This window comes from Orbicella franksi, chromosome 7 (genome assembly GCF_964199315.1).
Source record: "Orbicella franksi chromosome 7, jaOrbFran1.1, whole genome shotgun sequence".
In the NCBI taxonomy this organism is placed as follows: domain Eukaryota; kingdom Metazoa; phylum Cnidaria; class Anthozoa; order Scleractinia; family Merulinidae; genus Orbicella; species Orbicella franksi.
In genome coordinates this window covers 15539472-15559872 of record NC_138151.1, presented here as the reverse complement: position 1 = coordinate 15559872, position 20401 = coordinate 15539472, and the positions used below count along the sequence as shown (strand labels likewise).

Below are 20401 nucleotides of genomic sequence, written 5' to 3'. Positions count from 1 at the left end.
AATAAACAAACTTCATGCGTATTTCGGGGCTTCATGAACGACGGAGGCTTTTTTGTGTGGTTTCCGGATCCTGTCGAAGGCGTGGACGAAAATAACATATCCCAACTGCCCCATATATCACCTGTCATAATCTGTATACCCTACAAGGACGGCGTGCATCATGCATGTATCTGTCATCCTCTACGCTGCTCGGAGTCGCGAGCACAACTTTCTTTATAAAAGTGCCCTTGAACTCTGAGAACTGGGAAGGAATAATTATCCTTCCTAGAAAACGAGAATTTCCGATCATTCCAGGTCCCATGGGAAGATATATAGCCTCTTCCGGGCGTTCAATTAGTTGGGGCACAGCGCAAACAACGGCGAGCGAAAAACCGCCGCACTTTTCCTTTATTTTTTCGCTCGCCGTTTATGCCTGAAAGAGGCTTGAAGATATATAAATCCTACTGCAACCCTGACGAGCAGTCCATGTAAGACAAATAGAGAAACGGAAAGGACATCGACAGTGTGGAAGGAGCAGATTTAACCTGCCATGAGGCGTATTTATTTTGAGTGGCGATTGGACAGAAAATCGCTGGTTTTAAGCTCTGAAAGCGCATTGGACGGCGTTTGGTGCTGTCGGTGGCCATCAACTTCAACCCAGCATGTTATCACGTGACCCGACCCAAGCCCCTCCCTCTGCTTTGTTTCGAGAATGGCTCCTGGATGTTTTCCTTTGAGGAGAACGCTATGAGTCCTCGATTCATCTGTATATTTTGCACGAAGTGCGAGCGTTCATTTGTTTTTGCAAACACTCCAATGTAATCGAATGAATATTATGAACATAGGAGAGTTTATGTGGGCTGAGGCCTAGTGCAATCCTTCAATCGCGTTTTACGGATGTGACAAGTTTCCCGTGGGCAGCTTCAGAGTACCAGAGTACGACAGAGTAGTGGTTGAAATACATTGGTGCGCTTGCGGTCGTAAATTCATCACTTTGGAGAGTTAAAATGGCGTACGGACTGGACGATATTGATTTAGCTTCACTGAAGGTGAGTAAATGTTCGCTTTTTCCCTTTATAATCTCGTTTAGCTGTTTAAATTGTCGGATCGCAATTGATAACCATAAGCTTAAATTTCTTGGCTTGATGAGACTGCTTTGCCGATGAAGCCAATTTCTTGTCAAGTGAGATTTTTGCGTCGTGGCGAAGACTTTGAACGAAGCGGCTTGTTAAAGATCAGTGAAGTCGTGGTGAACTTGTTGTGATGTCTTCATGTGACATAATTTCTTTATTGTCATAAACCTGTGAATTCCCTTGTCTAGACGCCAACATGAATTCCCCTACCAACTGTGCTTTATCTTTTTCGTTATCGCGTTTGTAATCGATGAGAATACTTTAGTAATTACGAATTACGTTTTATACAGGATCCTGCCGGAATATTTGATTTAGTGGAAGTCGTTGGGAATGGAACTTATGGCCAAGTACATAAGGTAACATCAGAACGTGTTTTGCAATATTTCTTTTCACTCCACACATTCTCCACTTGTCTTTCATTTTCCATGTAAGCTGAAATTTTTCGTGCATTACTATTTGGTTTTACAAGATGATTCATCTTTGAAAATTCTGAAAGTTGATCCCATCACGACCAGCTAGTAGCAATAAGTTACTCGAGAACTTTCGCGTGTCTGATAATATTTATGTATCATATTTATTTATCTACTTTATGGCTTTTTTTTTATTGTCATTGAAATTCTTAGAAGGCAGATAGTTGCTGCCTTGGTTGTTAAGCAGGATCTTTGCTATGTTAAGCAGTTGTTACAACTGTATTGAAGAAAAATGTCGTGTGATTTTTGACAGCAATACTTTTTTGCCCTTTGATCGGATACTTGACATAAATTATTGACGTTCTGTGTTAGTGTGTGTCTCCTTCTGGGACTTTTGAATTCACCATAGCCTTGCAAACATAAGGATTACACTATAAAGAACTATAAGTTAGAAGTTTTGAAATCTGAACACTTTATTTTGACTTCTTCAATTACAATAATATAACTACAGAGATTGGGAAGATATTGGTCATTTGATCCCATGTTATGTTTCACCTCCTACATTGCAACAGTTTTTTTTCACAATGGCTTGCCTGCTTTTGCCCCACAGCGAGGACTCTTGTATTACCCGTGCGGCTTTATTAGTAATTCGAAGGTGGAAATTGTGTTTCACATTCAGTCTTTGGCAATTCTTTCTTACAAAAGACTTTGATTACAGTAATCACCAACATTGAAGATTTTTCTCAAAAAATTATGTAACCAAACTTTGGCCTTTTTGATAAGAAATAATTTGAAAACATTTTTAAATATAGTTGCTCACTATATGATTTAATTATTAATAATTTATTTAAGTACAGTATATAAATAAACAAATATGATTGGTCAACATTTGCAACTTCTGCTCTGTACAGCACACATCATCAATAAATAATCTTTTTTTTTTAGCTAATGGAATATTATGGTCATTTTGATACATTACTCTATTTTGAAAATTAAATGTTTTTTTGACTGTGTAACATTCCAGCACAGCATGTTTCTGAAAAGTATGTTGCGGAAAAGTATCTTCTGTCATGCTAAGATTTTGAAATATGATCAAAATTTGTAAAAGTCCAAGTGTGAGCTACCAATATGATGACAAGTCAATTTACTTACAATATTGTAAATATAATGTTGGTGTTTCTAAGTTGCGCACTAATGTTGCAGAATCAATGTAACTATACAATATACTGTTGTAAAACAGTCAATTAAAGTGAAAGGTCAGTAATTTACGAGGGAAGCAAGGAGAGGATCCCCCTTGTGGAAGAAAAAGTGAGCTACTCCAAAGTGGCTTGTCTCCCTAGGCCCTTAGTGACCAGACCAGTAATCTAAACATGATATACATAAAGGTGTACAACTAAAGTTTGCATTTTGTCTCTTTATACCAACCAAAAGTTGATCTGTCTTGTTGCTAGATTTATCATAAAAAAACCGGTTAACAACCTTTTTTGTCATGTAATATCTACCCTCACACTTTATAATAATAACAGGAAGGGAGGGTGGATGACAAAAACTCATTTTTGTAACAAGATCATTTTGTTTTTGTATAAATTTACTTGTAAACACAGGGTCGTCACAAAAGGACTGGGCAGCTGGCAGCTATTAAGATCATGGACGTTACTGAAGTAAGTGTTACCATTTGTAGATCTTCGTTTTTGTAGTGTTATTGTTATTACTTTTACAGTGTGATTGCCTCGCTAGCTTTGCCACAGCAATGCAACAAGAACTTGTTTTCACCTTGTGTAAATGTACATGTATGTATGTATGTTGGGACAAAAAGGTGAACATCAAAGAATGCTGCATATTCATTTGGATTTCTTTTTAAAGAGGGTTTTTTTTTTACCTTTCCAGGATGAAGAAGAGGAAATAAAGCTAGAAATAAATGTTCTGAGAAAGGTATGCTGCAGGCCCTGTCCAGACATGTGTTAGAAGATTGAATTAGATACCAATTGATTTGAAGGGGTGTGCGGAATAAAGCCAGTAATTGACTTTTGGAAAATTTTGAGGCAGCAAGGACTGAAACACCTACCAGCAATTTTCACAGTTTACTCTGATTTTAGTTATTGTCTAAAAAGTACTAGTAGTCATGACTAGTGCTTTTTCTAAGACAATAGTGAAGACAAGGGTAAAGTGTAATAATATCTGAAAGATATTTCAATGCTGTTTACCTCAAAGTTTTCCAAAAGTCACTCAGCACTCTATTCCATGCACCCCTTCAACTGATGAGTTCATCAAAGGAGAGAACCTTAGTTAAATGTATCTCTAGAAGCCTTTGATAACTAGAGAATGAACATTTGCATCTTACAAACTCAAGTTAAAGTCTTGAAAAAGAGAATTCTCTGGAGACTCACTGTTTCATGTTCTCAAACTTTCAACTGTTTCATTCCAAAATTTTATAATTTGAACATGCCTGTCTTCCTAGTTGCTCTTAAAACTAGATTTTTGTTTAAATGATACAGTCATAATTAACATGTTTTTTTTCTTCTTTAGTTTTCTCATCATCGTAACATAGCTACTTACTATGGAGCTTTTGTGAAGAAAGGCTTACCAGGACAAGAAGATCAGCTTTGGGTATGATAACAAGTGCTTGCAATTACTGCATCTATTAATTGTGAATTACAAGTCTACATTCTTGTGCTCTAATCTTTAAGAACTTTGCTGCTTTGTGATAAAAACTTTCATTTAAGTTGAGGAGGGTGGGTGGGACAAGACCTTGAAATAATTATGATATGCCTTGTCATTGTTTCTGTAAAAACTGAACACATTTCAAACTGATTTCTGTGCTCTGTTCCTGATTAAAAACAGCTTGTGATGGAGTTCTGTGGAGCAGGGTCCATAACAGACTTAGTTAAAGGTATGTGCATTGATGTGCCTTATCTAATTTTAACATGAAGTGAATTTAAAGTAAATAAGGACAGCAGCAAAGGCATTTGCAAAATAAATAGTTTTGATAAGTAGTTCAATGGGCTGCAACTGTGTAGAGTCATGGTGGCCTCATGATTAGTGTGCTCGACTCCAGATTGAGCAGTTTGGGTTCAAGCCTTGGCTGGGGTCATTGTGTTGTGTTCTTGGGCAAGACACTTTACTCTCATAGTGCCTCTCTCCACCCAGGTGTACAAATAGGTACTGGCAAATTTAATACTGAGGGTAACCCTGCGACGCACTAGCATCCCATCCAGGGGGGAGTAGAAAAATTTCTGGTCGCTTCATGTTACAGAAACCTGGACAAGCTCCAGCCTGATGGACCCCTTGGCTTATATGCAGATTTTGCCTTTTTTTTACCTTATCTGTGTTATCCACCTAGGAATCATTCTTGGCCATCCTTTGCAAAGCAACATTGTGACATGACCAAACACAAGTTCTAAATAAGCAATTATATTACATTTTGTATTTTACTTTTGGGCAGCTTCAAGAGGGAAAGCATTAAAAGAAGAGTGGATTTCATACATCTGTCATGAAGTGCTCAATGTAAGTTCTTCTGAGTAAATAATTAGCTCTTGTTAACTGAGCAGGAGGTCTGTATGGGAAAATCTTGACTGAGGTTGTGAGTACAGACTGAATGTAGTGAAGTCGGTACACACGACTGAGGTCAAGATTCTCCCATACAGACTGACTAAGCTTGGTAACTTAATAAGATGTTTATTATATGGCAAACAAGGACAATTTGATTTGTTTAATGTAACTGGTTTGTACTCACTGACATTTTGCTTGCGAACGGCAATGAGCTGAATTTAATTCTGCCAAAGTTTGCTTGTCCTCTTCACTCTTTTTTTTCTCATCAGGCTTTTTGGCATTTCCATAAATAAATATTGTTAAAAGAAAATATTATATGGCTCTGTCTCGCAAGGACTGGGAACTACCAAATTCACGAATTTGACTGGCTGAAATCGATATTGAAAGCGGTCTAGATTTTCCCATCTAGACCGGCATCTAGACCGGCATCTAGACCGGTAATGTTTTGCAGTGAAAAAGTTGCAAACTAAAATGCAAAATCATCAACTATTTTCATCTAACAGTATTTATTTATGGAACTGCCAAAAAGCATGATAAGAAAAAAGAGTAAAGAGGACGAGCAAAGTTTGGCAAAATTAAATTCAGCTCATCGCCGTTCACAAGCAAAATGTCAGTTAGTCAGGTTAGTACAAACCAGTCACATTAAACGAACTAAATTGTTTTTGTTTGCGCCATATAATAAACATCTTATTAACTAAGCTTAGTCGGTCTGTATGGGATTATCTTGACCTTGGTCGTGTGTACAGATCTCACTGCATTCGGTCTGTACTCACGACCTCGGCCAAGATTCTCCCACACAGACCTCCTGCTTAGTTAATAGTAAGTTAGAATAATTTTTATTACCAAATGTAAATTTGTTTTCTGGAACCTCACTTTTCTTTCCATTGTGCATGCTTTTGTGCAGGGTGTGAGCCATCTTCATCAAAACCATGTCATACACAGAGACATCAAAGGACAAAACGTGTTGTTAACAGACAGTGCTGAGGTCAAGTTAGGTATGGCAGCTTTCTTGGAACTTCTGTTTACATCTTTGTACATCCTAAAGGTCAATGTACTCACTGTATTTTGTACACCTTGCTGCACTGTTTGCTCTTTTGGCTGCTCATGTTGGAATTTTTGCATGTTTGTTCTCTGCCTGCAGTTGACTTTGGTGTTAGCGCTCAGTTAGACAGAACCATTGGGAGAAGAAACACTTTCATTGGAACTCCATACTGGTGAGAAAAGCTGTTCTGGTTAAACCTCGTTAAAACCTGTGTTGTAAGTCTTCCCTTGCAAAGCATGACACAAAATTAGTCCAACATACAGTGTACCTTCGGTCATACGTACATGGGCTAATGACCAAGTGTGAGGTCAAGATGGCTAGATATTGGCCAATAGTTTTTGCATGGTTGATAAACGTGCAAAAATAGAATGACGCCAATATCCAGCCATCTTGACTGAACAAGCTTGGTCAATAAAGGATTTATTATATGGCTTTCAGGGAAATTGTTCTTGCAGGACACAGTCTTAAGCAGGCGAGATAGTGCCATCTTGCTCACTCACACTGCAGGATTTGGTTCATCTTACCTGCTCACAGAGCTAGCCTTATAATAAATGCATTTATTAATTTCATTTCTGATAGATGCTTTAGTCAGTCAAGCATTAGTTAACATATGCATATGATTCTCATCTGTTATAGGATGGCTCCAGAAGTGATTGCTTGTGATGAGCAACCTGATGCTACATATGACAACCGGGTATGAATTCAAAACAAAAGTTATTGATTTCTATCAAGCCTGTTTAAACTTGTCACTGACTGTTGCTCTGTGATCCACTTGGTTCGAGTTTACAAAATTAATATTATTTGAAATTTGCTCGTAACTGTTTACCTGTGATTTTTAAGAAGGTTCTCTTCTTTTAGTGTGACATGTGGTCCATAGGAATCACAGCAATTGAGATGGCTGAAACTCAGCCTCGTAAGTATTGAATACAGTAGTGTTTCATGCCTTTCATTGTCACACATAGGCTATGACACTGTTCCAAGGTAACTAAGAGAACATTCTTCCACAGCATTGTGCGACATGCATCCAATGAGGGCGCTGTTTCTAATTCCACGGAGTGAACCTCCACGACTGAAATCAAAGAAGGCATGGTCTAAGAAATTCCACAACTTTGTAAACACATGCCTGATAAAAGACTATCAACAGAGACCCACAGCAGATCAACTGTTACAGGTAAAGTTATAATAATATTATAATACTATACAGCTTATATTTATAACAAGTGCATGTAATACCTAATTTTATAGCCTCTATTATTGACCTTAAGTAAATTTTCATCTTGTTGACATAACTCTCATGTAGAGATCTGTTTGTGTAGTACCTCTCATTGAATGTTGGTTGTTTTTTTAATTTTGTATGCAAGTAGCAGCCAATCTTAATTACTATGTTGTATTCAAAATCCTTCATGGATCAACCTTTACTCAAATTTTAGTACAAAGTGAAGTTGCCATTTCTCAAAAACTACTGAGATGATTACATGCCTTTCTCAAACTCATTAATAATTCATGAGATCAACTACCAACCACAAGATGTACATGTATACTAGATCATGTGTATGTGTTTGGATACCCAATGAAAAAGAGCATACCAGTCTCCAGTAAGAGTGGTATATGCCACTAAAATATGCACAATGACAACTTGCACAAAATCAATGAATATTAATTTTATTACTCAGAAGTAAGCTTTTACAATGCGTCTCCTTTTGTTTTCAAAGTCACACCCATTCGCATTGCTTCCTTCATTTCTGCATCAAAAGCATGCCGAAATGTCACAAACCTAAGAAAGCGAAAGAAAAAAAGTAGTATTAAAAACAACAATACACACAAGTAGTTTACGCAAACCAAATTTTATCCCCCAAGAAACTTACCTTCGGTTGGACATGTCCAAAGGGTTCAATGCAGCACTTCCATTTACATTAGAAAGGTGGCGCTTCAGTCCGCAAATAATCGAGTACAACGTACAGCAAGGATAGTGTTCCCCAGAAGAATTGCTTACTTCTTGAACGAACTGCGACAGCCAGTAGTTGAGACAGCATGCAGACATATCTGTAATGGCCATGTCCAAAGCTTGTACTCCTTCTTCAAAGTCTTTCGTGGTAAAAGGGCTGCTGGGTTCCAAAATACAGGACTTCACTAATCGATTCTGTTTCCATTCCTCGAAAACCTAAGCTGTTGATTTCAGTACTGCATTGTCAACACTTCTCTTCTCATCCTCCACACTTTCCGGCTGTCAAAATCTCTCAAACGACATTGTTGTGATATACATCCTGACTGAACGATAACTTGTAAATGCTTGCAACTCCAGCAACTTTCACATCTCAGAATAAATTAAATCGCACTATAAATGCAAATTAATTACCCCGGTAAAAAACATATTGAAATTAGCGAGGAAGGAATGTTAGACAGCAAACAATTCTAGTTGGTCTTTGTTTATTATTTCTTTAAGAGTGATCATGAGAAGTTATTTCCAAAACTCGTGCTTCGTGTTTCATTGGGGTATCAAAACACCTTGAAACAATAAAAGGACTCGGCCTATGGCCTCGTGCTTTCATTTGTTTCTCAGTGTTTGGATACGCCGATGAAACACTGGCTCTCGTTTTGGAAATAGTACTTATTGTATTGTACACCACCGGGGTTTCATTAAGGGCTGGGCACTGGGCAAATTGACCAGCTGTGAGGATGATTTTACCCGCTTGGTTTGACCATCCAGAGAAAAGTTTTTTTCCATGAAAACTAGTTTCCCTTCCTGCTGAAAACATTAATGAAACCCCTGACACCATGACAATTTTGTTTTGGGTGGGTTAATTGTATTTTACTTTGATTGCAGCATGAGTTTATTCGTGATGCAAGGTCTCATGAAAGGAAAATTAGGATTGAGCTGAAAGATTTCATTGATAGGATGAAAAAGAAGAAAGGTTGGTGTTTGATTGGTTATTTGAAACTACTACGGTTATCATTTGAGTAAGGCACAACAGACGTTTGGTCTTAAAATTACAGTTTGGTCATAAGCAACGTAGCTCGTTTCCATTGGTGACAAAATCAACAGCTGTAGGTCACTTGTTGTGTTACCTACAATTTTGTGCACTTTGCTGCCAATATGATGTGAAAGGCCGACAAGTTGCTGGAGCCAGTTGCCAATGACAACAACGCAATATTCACGTTAAAACCTGGTGACCAAACTTTGTCGCACCTTACTCAACTGATAATTGTAGGGGAATGTCTAAGGGCACTCAAGTTCAAAACACACTGACTTTAAATTTTAATGTAAATCATCATCCTCAGTTTAACCTTTTACGCTGAGAATTAAATCTCACTGTTTGTGGATGAAAACAGATACAATTATATATAGATATATTTTTTACATTTTGATTGTGATTCATGCTACTTTGCACTACTTACAGCACTGGTTACCGGTAGGCCACTTACACAAGTTACAATGGTAATACAAAATTCTACTAGTACTTAACCTTGTGACAATACTGATGCATGTATGTGTACAGTCCCTTACATTATGAACAAAACTTGTTATGCAATGCGATGACTTTTACACTACTTCCAATACGATACAATTGCAGATGCTAGTTTACAATACTGCAACTTACAGACTAAGTAGGATAAGTAATCATATTGTAGAGCAAATATCGTAGAGCAAGTATCGTAAGTCTTACGATACTAATACTTACACTACTTACAATGTATACAGTAATTCACTACTTACAACAAAATACGATTAGTACTTACAGATAGTTATATATTTATGTTTAAACCAGTACAATATTTATAGGTTGTCTAGCAGACTGGTGGCAACTGCAAGAATTATGAAAATCAGTGAGAAGACGATATTGTCTTGATGTATATATCTCCAAATTCTTGTAACAGACATTAAAAAATGAGTAATTCAGTAAGGAGAATTTACTTTTAGAGCTTAGTATTGAAAAGATTGGATGATGAATTTTTGTGCTCTTTGTTTGTAGCTCCTCCTGATCATGAAGAAGAGTATCAATATTCTGGCAGCGAGGAGGAAGATGAACAGTTGTTAGCAGGAATGATTGCAGAGGAAATGGGGTGAGAACCTGTAAAATTGGACATCTAGACAATCATATCAGAATAAAGGGACCTGTTATATCAAAGGAGTCAGTGATATAACTTCATCACATTAGCTGAGCCGAGTCGTATTATCATGCCATGTAACAGGGTGTGGAAAAAATAAAAGTTATGCAGAAAAATTTGGGAGAAAATGCCAAAAAATGTGTTGATTATGCAAAAAATACATTGGATTATGCCCATAACATGGGCATGGATTAAGGCTACCATGATACTCTTGGTATATATCCACTGTCATTTGTCATTAAAGAAGCAGTATTTTGAGTTATTTTGGCTACTATTTAAATTGAAGGAAAACTGAAAATAGCAGTTTACTGAGATAGAGAAACACCTAAGAGATAATAATAAAGCACAAAGAAATGACGGATGGTTAAGGATGGAGAAGATGAAATACTGATTTCAAATAATGAACTTATTTAGGGTTAACTTTTCAAGATGCCAAATCGTGATGTACTCTGGTACTTTAAAGACAATGAATTATTGTATGTTACAAAACTGATGGTTCCTTTCCTTTCATTTAGCATTGTAAACGTCCAGTCAACACTTAGAAGAAATCTGACTCTTATGCAAGGGGGGACTTTTGGAAGAGGTGAATCTATTATACAACATGAATGATTACCTTGGAAGTCTTTAATTATGCAATGCTTAGTCGATACTGGTTTGTTTATCAATAATTCAATCATTCTGACTCAATGTGGTTTGTGAATATCTGTAAGTTGTTTATTTGTGATGACGTTTATTTTGTGTTAAATGTTTCAGGGAATAATTACCCACCAAGGAGGACAAGCAGTGGAAGCAGCCCTGTAAGTAAATAAATGTCTTTGTAATATAACTAGAAATTAGGTTATGAGCTTGAAATTTCTATTGCGTGATAGTTGACGAGGGGGCAGCCCGAGTCAGTAGTTCAAAACTTTATATGAATCCTTTTCAAAGATACCTCAAAAATGCCAAGAAGTGTTGCAAGTTTTTCCACAAGAGCACACTTTTAGGTTACTGACTATCTACACAACAGAATAGATATAGCGAGTAGTGTAACCAATCAGAGAACAGCATTTGTGATAGAACGCTTGTAGATTTATATTAAAATAAAAATATAACCTATCTAGATGGTTAGTTACAATGGATGTTACACATTTGAGGCAAGAAAGACACGTTTCATGCATCATTAGGATAATGAAATAATAACATACAATGTAGCATTAAGTAAAAAAGACGAGTTTTAAGTTTTATACATTCTCACAAAATGTTATTTGATTTGTGACTTTGGTATTCCATTTGTGATCTTGGCAGGAAATGAATCAGAACCACGCCCCACTGCAGCACATGGGTGCAACTGGTGGGTACGACAACGATGTATTCCTGGACACCAGTGTTGACAGCTTCATGACGTTACAAAGCGAGGACACCATTCCAGCATCCAATCATTCACGACATCGGTAAGTGGTTTTCATCTCATGCTATCAGTAGATTTTTAGTAAGTAATTTTTGCACTTATTGCTTGAACTTTGAGTGGAATCCACCTTAATATGTTTGGCTATTTTCAGGTCTGCATCTGCAGATGCACAACAAGATGGTGAACTTACACTGAGACCACAAAGTAAGTTCTACAATAAAGTGGTGTATGCAGCAAATGGTGTAAAAGTTGTTACATTAGCCTGAAATAGCCTGAAATATCAGCAGCTGTTCCTTTGCCCTGATGAAGCAATGTTGTTGCTAACAGTTGAGGTGAAATGCACAAAGAATCTCAGCAGGTTACTGTTAAGATAGGCTACATTGTGCAACAAAATATTTGCCAAAAACTGTGTGATTAGTTATGATTAGTGCTTAGAGGTAAGACACTGACTATTTGAAGCGCTTGTTTTCCAAGTTGTTGAGTGAATTAGGTGCATACATGTATTTGTGTTGTGTGGTACTCTGTTAAGTTTCTCATAACATTGGTTACTCCATCAGATCAAGATGGTGACGAGGATGACTATAATACCATGGTGGTGAAAGAAGATGACAACGAATCAGTAGTAAGCAACTCTATGTCCTAAGGGCTTGATAAGATTTACCTTATTAGCCATCAAACTTGGGGAGATCGCTAAATCCTGTGGGGTACTCGAGAAAGTTTTATATGGGGAGGCTCCACCCTGAGGTCCAACACCTTACCCTTTTGTATACCATTTTGACAGAAAAGTTACCCCTTTAATCGAAAAAGGTTCCCCTTTCACATACCTGCTTAAGAACACTGCATCCCTAAACCCTTGGAATGAATTTAATGAACAATTTTTTGGGAGAACACCAAGCATTACTAGAAGAGATGTTAACCAAAAAACAAGTATTTTTTGTTCAGTTCATGTTGTGGTGGGAGTCAAGATATTCTGATTTCCCTACCCTTTCATATACCTTAACTTGTAAAATCCCTATCCTTCAACCTGAAGCCTAAGAAAGGTAACCCTTTTGGGCGGAGCCTCCCTAAGTGGGCCTTAATAGGGAGTACCCTCCCCACCACCGGGACTCTAAATATCTTGGGGACAGGGAACATGTTAGACATCTTCAGTCAACTGTCTTGAAACTAGTGGCTACACATTTCACAGTCTGTAGATAGACTCCATCACAGCATTCACATCTAAGGATATTGTTTTCTCTATTAGTATTAGTTTCTAAATATATATTTGTTGATTTTTTTAAAAGAATTTTTTTTTACTTTTATCATCAGTCTAGTGCATCGACTGCTAGCATTGGGGAAGCAAATGTCCCTACCCGACCCCTGACAAATAACTTGCCAGATGTGCTTCCTACACAGCAACAAGTTAAGGTATGACAGACGGGAGGGGTGGTTAGTGGCAGCGAGAGTTAGGGCAATTATTAAATTTTCTAAACAACTCCTTTGAAAGAACGTCATGTTACGTTTTCTTTACGAACGTTATGTTACGTTTTCGTTACCAACGTTATGTTTCGTTTCCGTTACGAACGTTATGTTACATTTTCGTTATGAACGTTATGTTACATTTTCGTTATGAACGTTATAAACGTTATATTTCGTTTTCGTTACGAACGTTATGTTACGTTTTTCTTACGAACGTTATGTTACGTTTTTCTTACGAACGTTTGTTACGTTTTTGCCAAATGTGTTCATCATCTTGTTTATTCCTGACTACATTTTGATTTTCAGAAATCGCCAAAATCTCCTGATCGTCGAAAGTCCTCAGATGAATCCATCGCGTCATCATTTGTGGCTCAAGACCCTAAAAAGGACAGGAAGTTTTCCAAACAACGGAGCTTTGGCTTTGGTCGGCCATCACAAGCTCCTTCAGAGGTGTCGGTCAACTTGACGCCTGACAGAGCTTCAAATGCTAATCTGGATGACTTGGCAGTAAGTCGAGCACTAGAGTCAAGTTGAAAACCTAAGCAGTAGAGTACTTTTTGCCGTGTTTACAAAGCCTCAATTAACACGAGGGAGGTTGGGAGAATTCGAGACAATCATGCAATCCTGAGATATAGTCGAGGGTTTGCATGACTTTAGAGAATTCTCCCAACCCTCCGAGTGTTTAGATGAGGCTATGTAAACACGGATAAGTGCTCTATTGCTTTTATAAATTATTTCTCATCTAAACACACCTATTGACCAATGAGAGCGCGCGTAGTATCTCAGTTATTTTACAGTTATTTATATTCGCTGAAAATTAATCTCTGTTTACTTTCAGATGCCACAGATCAGAAAGTACAAATACAAATTCCGTACAGAAATCCTGTGTGGAGCTCTTTGGGGTAAGATTGTGTGGTAATGCGACATTTATTTTTGCATGGAATGTAATGCCCTGTGAGTGACATAAAAGAGGTGCTAATTCGTTCCAATTTTGTAGGTGTTAATCTTATTGTTGGTACAGAAAATGGCTTGTATCTGCTGGACCGCAGTGGTTATGGAAAAGGTAAACACCCAGCATTGACTTACAAATGCTACATCCATTGTGCATCTTTAGATGAAGTCTATTTACATGTAACACACTTCCATTTCGTCATGTTGCGATTTTTAATTTATGTACAAAGTCGGTGATTAGTTTGTACTTTTTTGGTCAGTTTTTCAGCTGATTTCCAGGCGCAGATTTCAGCAGATTGACGTTCTAGAAGGAATAAACGTACTTATTTCCATCAGTGGTAAGGAATCAATCTCTGTATTTCTTATTGAGCGATCATTTGAACTCCCGTTTGGTGTTTAGTTTTCGAGAAATTTCTCAGTCTTGTTGCTGTTTGAAAAATTACAATCGTTCCTGTTTTTCTCCCCTAGGCAAACAGAACAAACTCCGTGTGTATTACCTATCATGGTTGAAGGCGAAGATTCTAAAAGGAGAAGAGGTATAGAAACGTTATCTTAGGCCCTGTCCACATCACGCAGAGGAATTTTAAAAAGCAGCTTTATCTCTCCGGTTAGACCTACCGTCCACACTAAACCGTCACGAAAACGTAGCTTTTCGAGAACGCTCTTCAAACCGGAGGAATTTGAAAACGCCGGCTTTTCGTTTTTGTTCGGGCGGAAAACATTTTGAAAACGAAGCTTTTCGAAAACGATGGCGTCACGATAAAACAAGTGATTTCCCTTCCCTAGTTTTCCTCAAACTCAAATTCAAAATGACCGGTGATTGTTTGGTTTTTCAAATTTCTCCGGCGTAGTGTGGACGGAAAACATTTGATGCGTCAGTTTTCGGAGTGAAACCTCCATTTTCAAATTCCTCCGGCGTAGGGTGGACGACAAATTTTGATTTTCCGTAATGAACCAGAAACTTATTCCCTTCATCAAAACGATATTGTGAATTAACTGCTCTATTTGTATATAGGCTGACCATCACCGAAGACAGAGAGGTTACACAACGGTCGGTGATCTAGAGGGATGTGTTCACTACAAAGTTGGTATGTAAACTCTTTCTTCATTGTACATCGAGCCATAACACAACAAAACCCCCGTTTACGAAAAGGAACATTGATTAATATCTCCTTGTGTTGCAGTAAATTTTCACCGAATAAAATTTCTTGCTATTGCAACGGAGGACAAGATTGAAGTTTATGCTTGGGCCCCGAAACCTTACCACAAGTTCATGGCTTTTAAGGTGAGTAGAGTTTTTCTTGGAAATCTTTTGCGAGCAGTTTTTACATCGTCTGAGACATGTATACATGCAATCAGTGCCTTGCGCGGAAAAGTATGTTGCCCTTGAAAAACGCGGGAAAAGCCTCGTTAGCGAAGTCACGTGCGATTTTGTTTTGCACCTGATTGGAGCTTACAGAGGCCAGTCTTTGTTTTGATTGATTAGACCGCGTTCAGTGGACGAGACCTGTTTTTGACCAATTAGAGCTTGGCAAACGAAAACTAAACAACAATTGGAAAAAAATTGCGGGTAAAATTACTCTGCTGAAGTAAAGGTTTGTCTAACTGAGAATGCCAAACATGTTGGTTTTACCTGGCTAAGCACGTTATATGTTTTACTTCAGTGGCTAATATCGTTTTATTCTGCAGTCATTCCCGTCCTTGGTCCAGAGACCGCTGATGTTGAATGTGACGATAGAGGCGGAAAACAGCAAACTGAAAGTTTGTTATTCCTCTGACATAGGTAAGACAACTGCTGTGCGCCAGCTGAGCTTAGCGAATTAACGAACCATTCATCTGCTGTGCTGAGAACTGTAACAAACGTCATTTAAAGAGCTCAGTCACGGCATTTTCAGTTATTTTGGCCACGTACAAAATTAACTTTAAATTGAAGGAAACCTGAAAATAATCGTTTACTAAGATACAAAAACACCAAAGAGATGATAATAAACCATAAAGGAACAAGGATGGTTGAGGATGGAGAAGATTAACACGGATTACAAACGACGAACTGGAAAAATTTAGGCTTTAAGATGTACAAACCGTGACGTAGCTCCTTCCAGCATTGCAACAAAAGCGTTTGAGCAAACTCAATTCCTCAATCCAAACCCAACCAAATTCTCCTTACTCGTGTATGGAAGCTGAGGGGCACCAGTGAAGAGAACTTGTGTGTTGATACTCATGTTTGTGTTGTAGGTTTTCATGCTGTGGACTTAGACTCGGCCTCAGTTAACGATTTGTTTATCCCAAGTCAGGTAGGTTTAATGATAGGGTTTTTAGGAATTTGCTCTGTTTTTTACGTTGTACCTCCCAATCTCATGAACGAAAAAAAGAGCCCCTCTTTAAACGGTAAAGCTGCGGTGGGTCAAGTAATATATCAAACACGAAAGACAGTGTTTCATCGGGATATCCAAACACCGAGAAGAGAGTTGAAAATGCGACGCGCAGGGGAGTATTTCTGACGAAATTCGAGGTGTTTAAATAGCCGATGAAACACCGTCTCGATTGTTTCATATATCTTCTCAATCGAAACAAAAACTAAGGAGTAAACGGAGAAGTAAAATCGTCAAAATCTGTGCTAATTGAGACCGGGTATTCAAACCTCCTTCACGGTTGTGATTTTCTTTGTTTTAACGTGATGAATTAGTAATGAGTTTGAGGACGAATAGTACCAGTTCCATTTTGGCGTGTTTGTATGTCGTTTTATCGTCGGATTTTACCTCAAAAAATTCAAGTCGATGTTTCTGATACTGTTTTGTAATCTTTTAAACTGTTTATTATTATCATTATTGCTTACGTTTTACAGCTTCAAGAAAAGTTACAGCCACACGCCATTATTCCCTTACCGAGTAAGTATTTGGGTGAATTATGGAAAGTCAACGTCAGTGTTCGAGCGGTTTTCAATTGAGTGTCGTAAAACCAAAACCAAAGGAATCACTCAAGCCAATCACAAAGAACACAGACAATACAGTGAATCAATCAAAACTCGAAGTAATTACATGCAGCTGACGCAAAGCGCGGGAAAACGTGTGCGAACGAGTCAATAATGGTTTTGGTTTTACTTCTGATTAGATAAGAAACTGGCGCGATTTTTTTAGCCAATCACGTAGCGTAGTAAGTGCAAAACTAATTACTTCTCGACACTCAAAATGAAAACCGCTCTATAAGTAATAAATAAGGTTTATGGGGTTCAAAGTGAACGACTGTATGTAACTGTTTTCATTCTACTTCAGGTTCGAGTGGTTTGGAACTTCTTTTGTGTTTTAACAGTAAGTACAAACCTTCATTCTAAATAGTTTAAATTCTGCTGACGAGTTCAACTACATTGTATTAAATCGCTTAGTAAAGGAAACTTTAATTAGGAATTTTATTACTTGCAAATTTCGTTTAGATGAAGGCGTTTATGTCAATACCAACGGAGAGCTGGTGAGACATGCTGTGTTACAATGGGGAGAAACTCCTTACGCTATCGGTAAGTTTATGATCTACTCTTTCTTGCGACTCAAAGCTATTCAGGGAGAATTTTCGAGTTATTTCCAGTGTTTCTGTTAGTTTTGCTTTGCATCTTTTAGCGGTTTTCGAAAGTGTACGGTATGTGCTGGGAACGCAGATGTTACCTCCAGTCTTAGCCATTGAGGTGCTCAACCCAAGTCAAAAAATTGTGGTTTTTCTCGCTTTTACCGTCGGGAAACTGGGAGAATGTGCACCCGTTCGTAGGGGTGGACAAATCATGCCTACACCAGATCACCCAACCCAACCCCCCTAAAGTCAAATAGTTCAACCCATCTCTTAGTTGCATTCAGCAGTTGCCGACTCATCGTTGATATTTGTGCAACTGTGATTTCAGCTCATATAGGCTCTGGACAGATCATGGGTTGGGGAGAAAAGGCCATCGAGGTCCGTTCTGTGGAGACGGGTCTTCTAGACGGTGTTTTTATGCACAAAAGAGCTCAGACGTTTAGATTTCTCTGTGAGAGAAACGAAAAGGTTAGTATCTGCACTTAGCACTAGGCTTCATCGACCTAAGGGTCGTCACGCGACACAGTCACGCACCTAAGGGTTGTCACGCGACACAGTCACGCTCAAACTAAACTTGTAACATTTAAACGTTGTTGGCAGTGCCATGCTGTCTTCATCTCATTCTGCATCATGCTCTCCTTGGTAAACAATGGGGACTCGAGGGTGTTTTTTTTTTGTCCTTGATTTTTAGCCACGAAGTATTCTTTCTGTGTCCCCCCGGTCAAACCCCCATGTATAGCATGACATCCGTCGTGAAAGACCCTATTGGGGGAGGGGACATGACAGTATTCTTAGGACGAGACCAAAATGATCTCCTTTACAGGAACTCAGTCGCGGTATTTTGAGTTGTTTGGCTACATACAAAATTACCTTCAAATTGAAAGAAACCTGAAAATAGTAGTCGACTAAGATAGGAAAACAACAAAGAGATAATAATAAAGCATAAAGGAACAAGGATGGTTAAAGTGCCACTATGATGAAATTCTCGATATCCATTTCTTTACATTTTCGTACACATTAGGTATTTCCTAGATATCTTGCCAAATTTCAATTTTCTACGAACATTAAAACTCGTGGTTTTTGGACCTTAATTTCCGAGAATTTACAGCCGCCATTAGTTTTCCTTGTTCCAAGTCTTGGTTGAAAATTTGAGAAAATGACGTCATTTTCTCAAAAATACCGCACGGGTTGAAATTATGATAACAATTAATGTAAAAAATTGCACGAATATATGAGCCAAAGTTTTTGTTACTCTTCATGCGAATTGCCGTGCTAATTGTTATTATAATTTCAACCCGTGTGGTATTTTTGAGAAAATGACGTCATTTTCTCAAATTCTCAACCAAGACTTGGAAAAAGGAAAATTAATGGCGGCCGTAAATTCTCAGAAATAAAGGTCCAAACGGCATGAGTTCTAATGTCCGTAATAGATTGAAATTTGGCAAGAAATCTAGGAAAGACCTATTGTGTGCGAAAATGTAAAAAAATGGGTATGGAGAATTTGATCATAGTGGCACTTTAAGGATGGAGAAGATTAGCACAGATTGCAAACGACGAACTTGAAAAACTTAAGCTAAACTTTTCAAGATGCGCAAACCGTGACGTAGCTCCTTTAATCCTGTTGTACTTCTTTTTTATTGTGTTTAGGTTTTCTTTTCTTCTCGGTCGAGTTCAAGCGGCCAGATATACTTCATGACGCTAAGCAAAACGTTTAAGAACTTTGGTTACTGACAGTGACACAAACTCACTTCGGCGAAGGAAGTAAAACTACAGGAAGATGAAAATGAGTGATAGAAGTACAGTGGAGAAGTGGTATCCATTGAGATATCCCGCTGAAGACAAAGCGAATCACTAGTATGTCCCTGATCTACCAGAAGCAACGCGCAGTTTGCGGGATGACCCTCGAGATGACCCTCGGGATTTCAAGAATGAACAAGCTAACGCCGATTTCTTTAGTGGCTGCTGTGGTACCGAATATTATACGTTGAACTTTTGTGATAAGATTAAGTCTCAAGTTAATGGTTACGTTGTAGTAACAAGTTTGGAGGGTTGAGCTTAATGATGGTCTGGTGAAGTAAAAAGAGATTGTGGCTTCCTTCGAGAGAAAGAATTTCTCCAAAAACGGCTTTGAAAGTGTGTTTGTGTACTCAACAAGTTATATCTGTATAAAACATTGCTTTTTTTATCCGTGTAAATAGTCTGCGTTTGATTGCTTTCTTACTGTGTGGCTTCACAGTTGATTAGGTAATTTATTTAGAACGCTTACTTACGTGTGATGTAAATGAAATTTTCGATCAGGGCAACAAGTGGCCGTGTTAAGGTGGCTCCCTAGAGTATTTACGAACACCCTCCTTATAGAGCGCGAGTTAGAAAAGGAAACTTAGTTAATTTCTCTTAAAGTTTTCCCTGGAGAGATTTACTAGTATGGTTGCTGTTAAAATAAAGCTTATTTTTTCGTTGTCAATTTGTGGATTAAGTCCGTTACCATGGCAACATCTCTAATGACAAGCAGATATATTCCTCATTTTGGTCTGAACTTCTTAATATTTATAATTTACTTCTGTGAAATTTTTTCATACTTTGCCACATCATGGAAATGATATTGCCTGACATTTTCAATTGGTAAAATGTCAAAGTTGTTCAGATGGTTTTTCCAATATTCTTTTATTTGTCATTAATAATAATAATAATCTTTATTGTGGAAACTTCTTCTAAATATATTAGATTAGCTCAGACAGATTTTAACAAAAATAGGGTATTTGATAGGAATTGTATGTGGTTACAACTGAGCCAAATTTAAAAAGAATTCACCGAAGGAAACGCGAGA

The 20401-nt window shown here is 37.9% G+C and overlaps 1 protein-coding gene across 1 annotated transcript; it reads left to right on the top strand.

Annotated features, from left to right (window-relative positions):
- The first annotated feature begins 691 nt into the window (after positions 1–691).
- LOC145492895 (serine/threonine-protein kinase mig-15-like) lies at positions 692–20033 on the top strand. Its single transcript, XM_081472271.1, has 34 exons — positions 692–1028; positions 1403–1468; positions 3127–3183; positions 3410–3454; positions 4049–4129; positions 4364–4412; positions 4965–5026; positions 5976–6066; positions 6213–6285; positions 6750–6807; positions 6972–7026; positions 7121–7284; positions 8938–9025; positions 10085–10175; positions 10736–10803; positions 10974–11017; positions 11505–11650; positions 11759–11811; positions 12165–12229; positions 12916–13014; positions 13372–13572; positions 13904–13967; positions 14063–14128; positions 14277–14354; positions 14485–14552; positions 15032–15104; positions 15201–15301; positions 15706–15799; positions 16252–16310; positions 16862–16904; positions 17289–17324; positions 17447–17527; positions 17903–18042; positions 19222–20033. Exons 1-34 carry the CDS (start codon positions 987–989, stop codon positions 19303–19305), a joined length of 2685 nt encoding a protein of 894 aa, XP_081328397.1. The 5' UTR covers positions 692–986; the 3' UTR covers positions 19306–20033.
- Positions 20034–20401: the final 368 nt, after the last annotated feature.

What these genes read in the sequence shown, in the direction of transcription:
- LOC145492895 (XM_081472271.1), top strand. Translation starts at nt 987, where the DNA reads ATGGCGTACGGACTGGACGATATTGATTTAGCTTCACTGAAG. An exon ending in AGATCATGGACGTTACTGAA is followed by an intron (nt 3,184 to 3,409) that starts GTAAGTGTTACC and finishes TTACCTTTCCAG; the next exon opens with GATGAAGAAGAGGAAATAAA. An exon ending in ACAAGTTCATGGCTTTTAAG is followed by an intron (nt 15,302 to 15,705) that starts GTGAGTAGAGTT and finishes TTTATTCTGCAG; the next exon opens with TCATTCCCGTCCTTGGTCCA.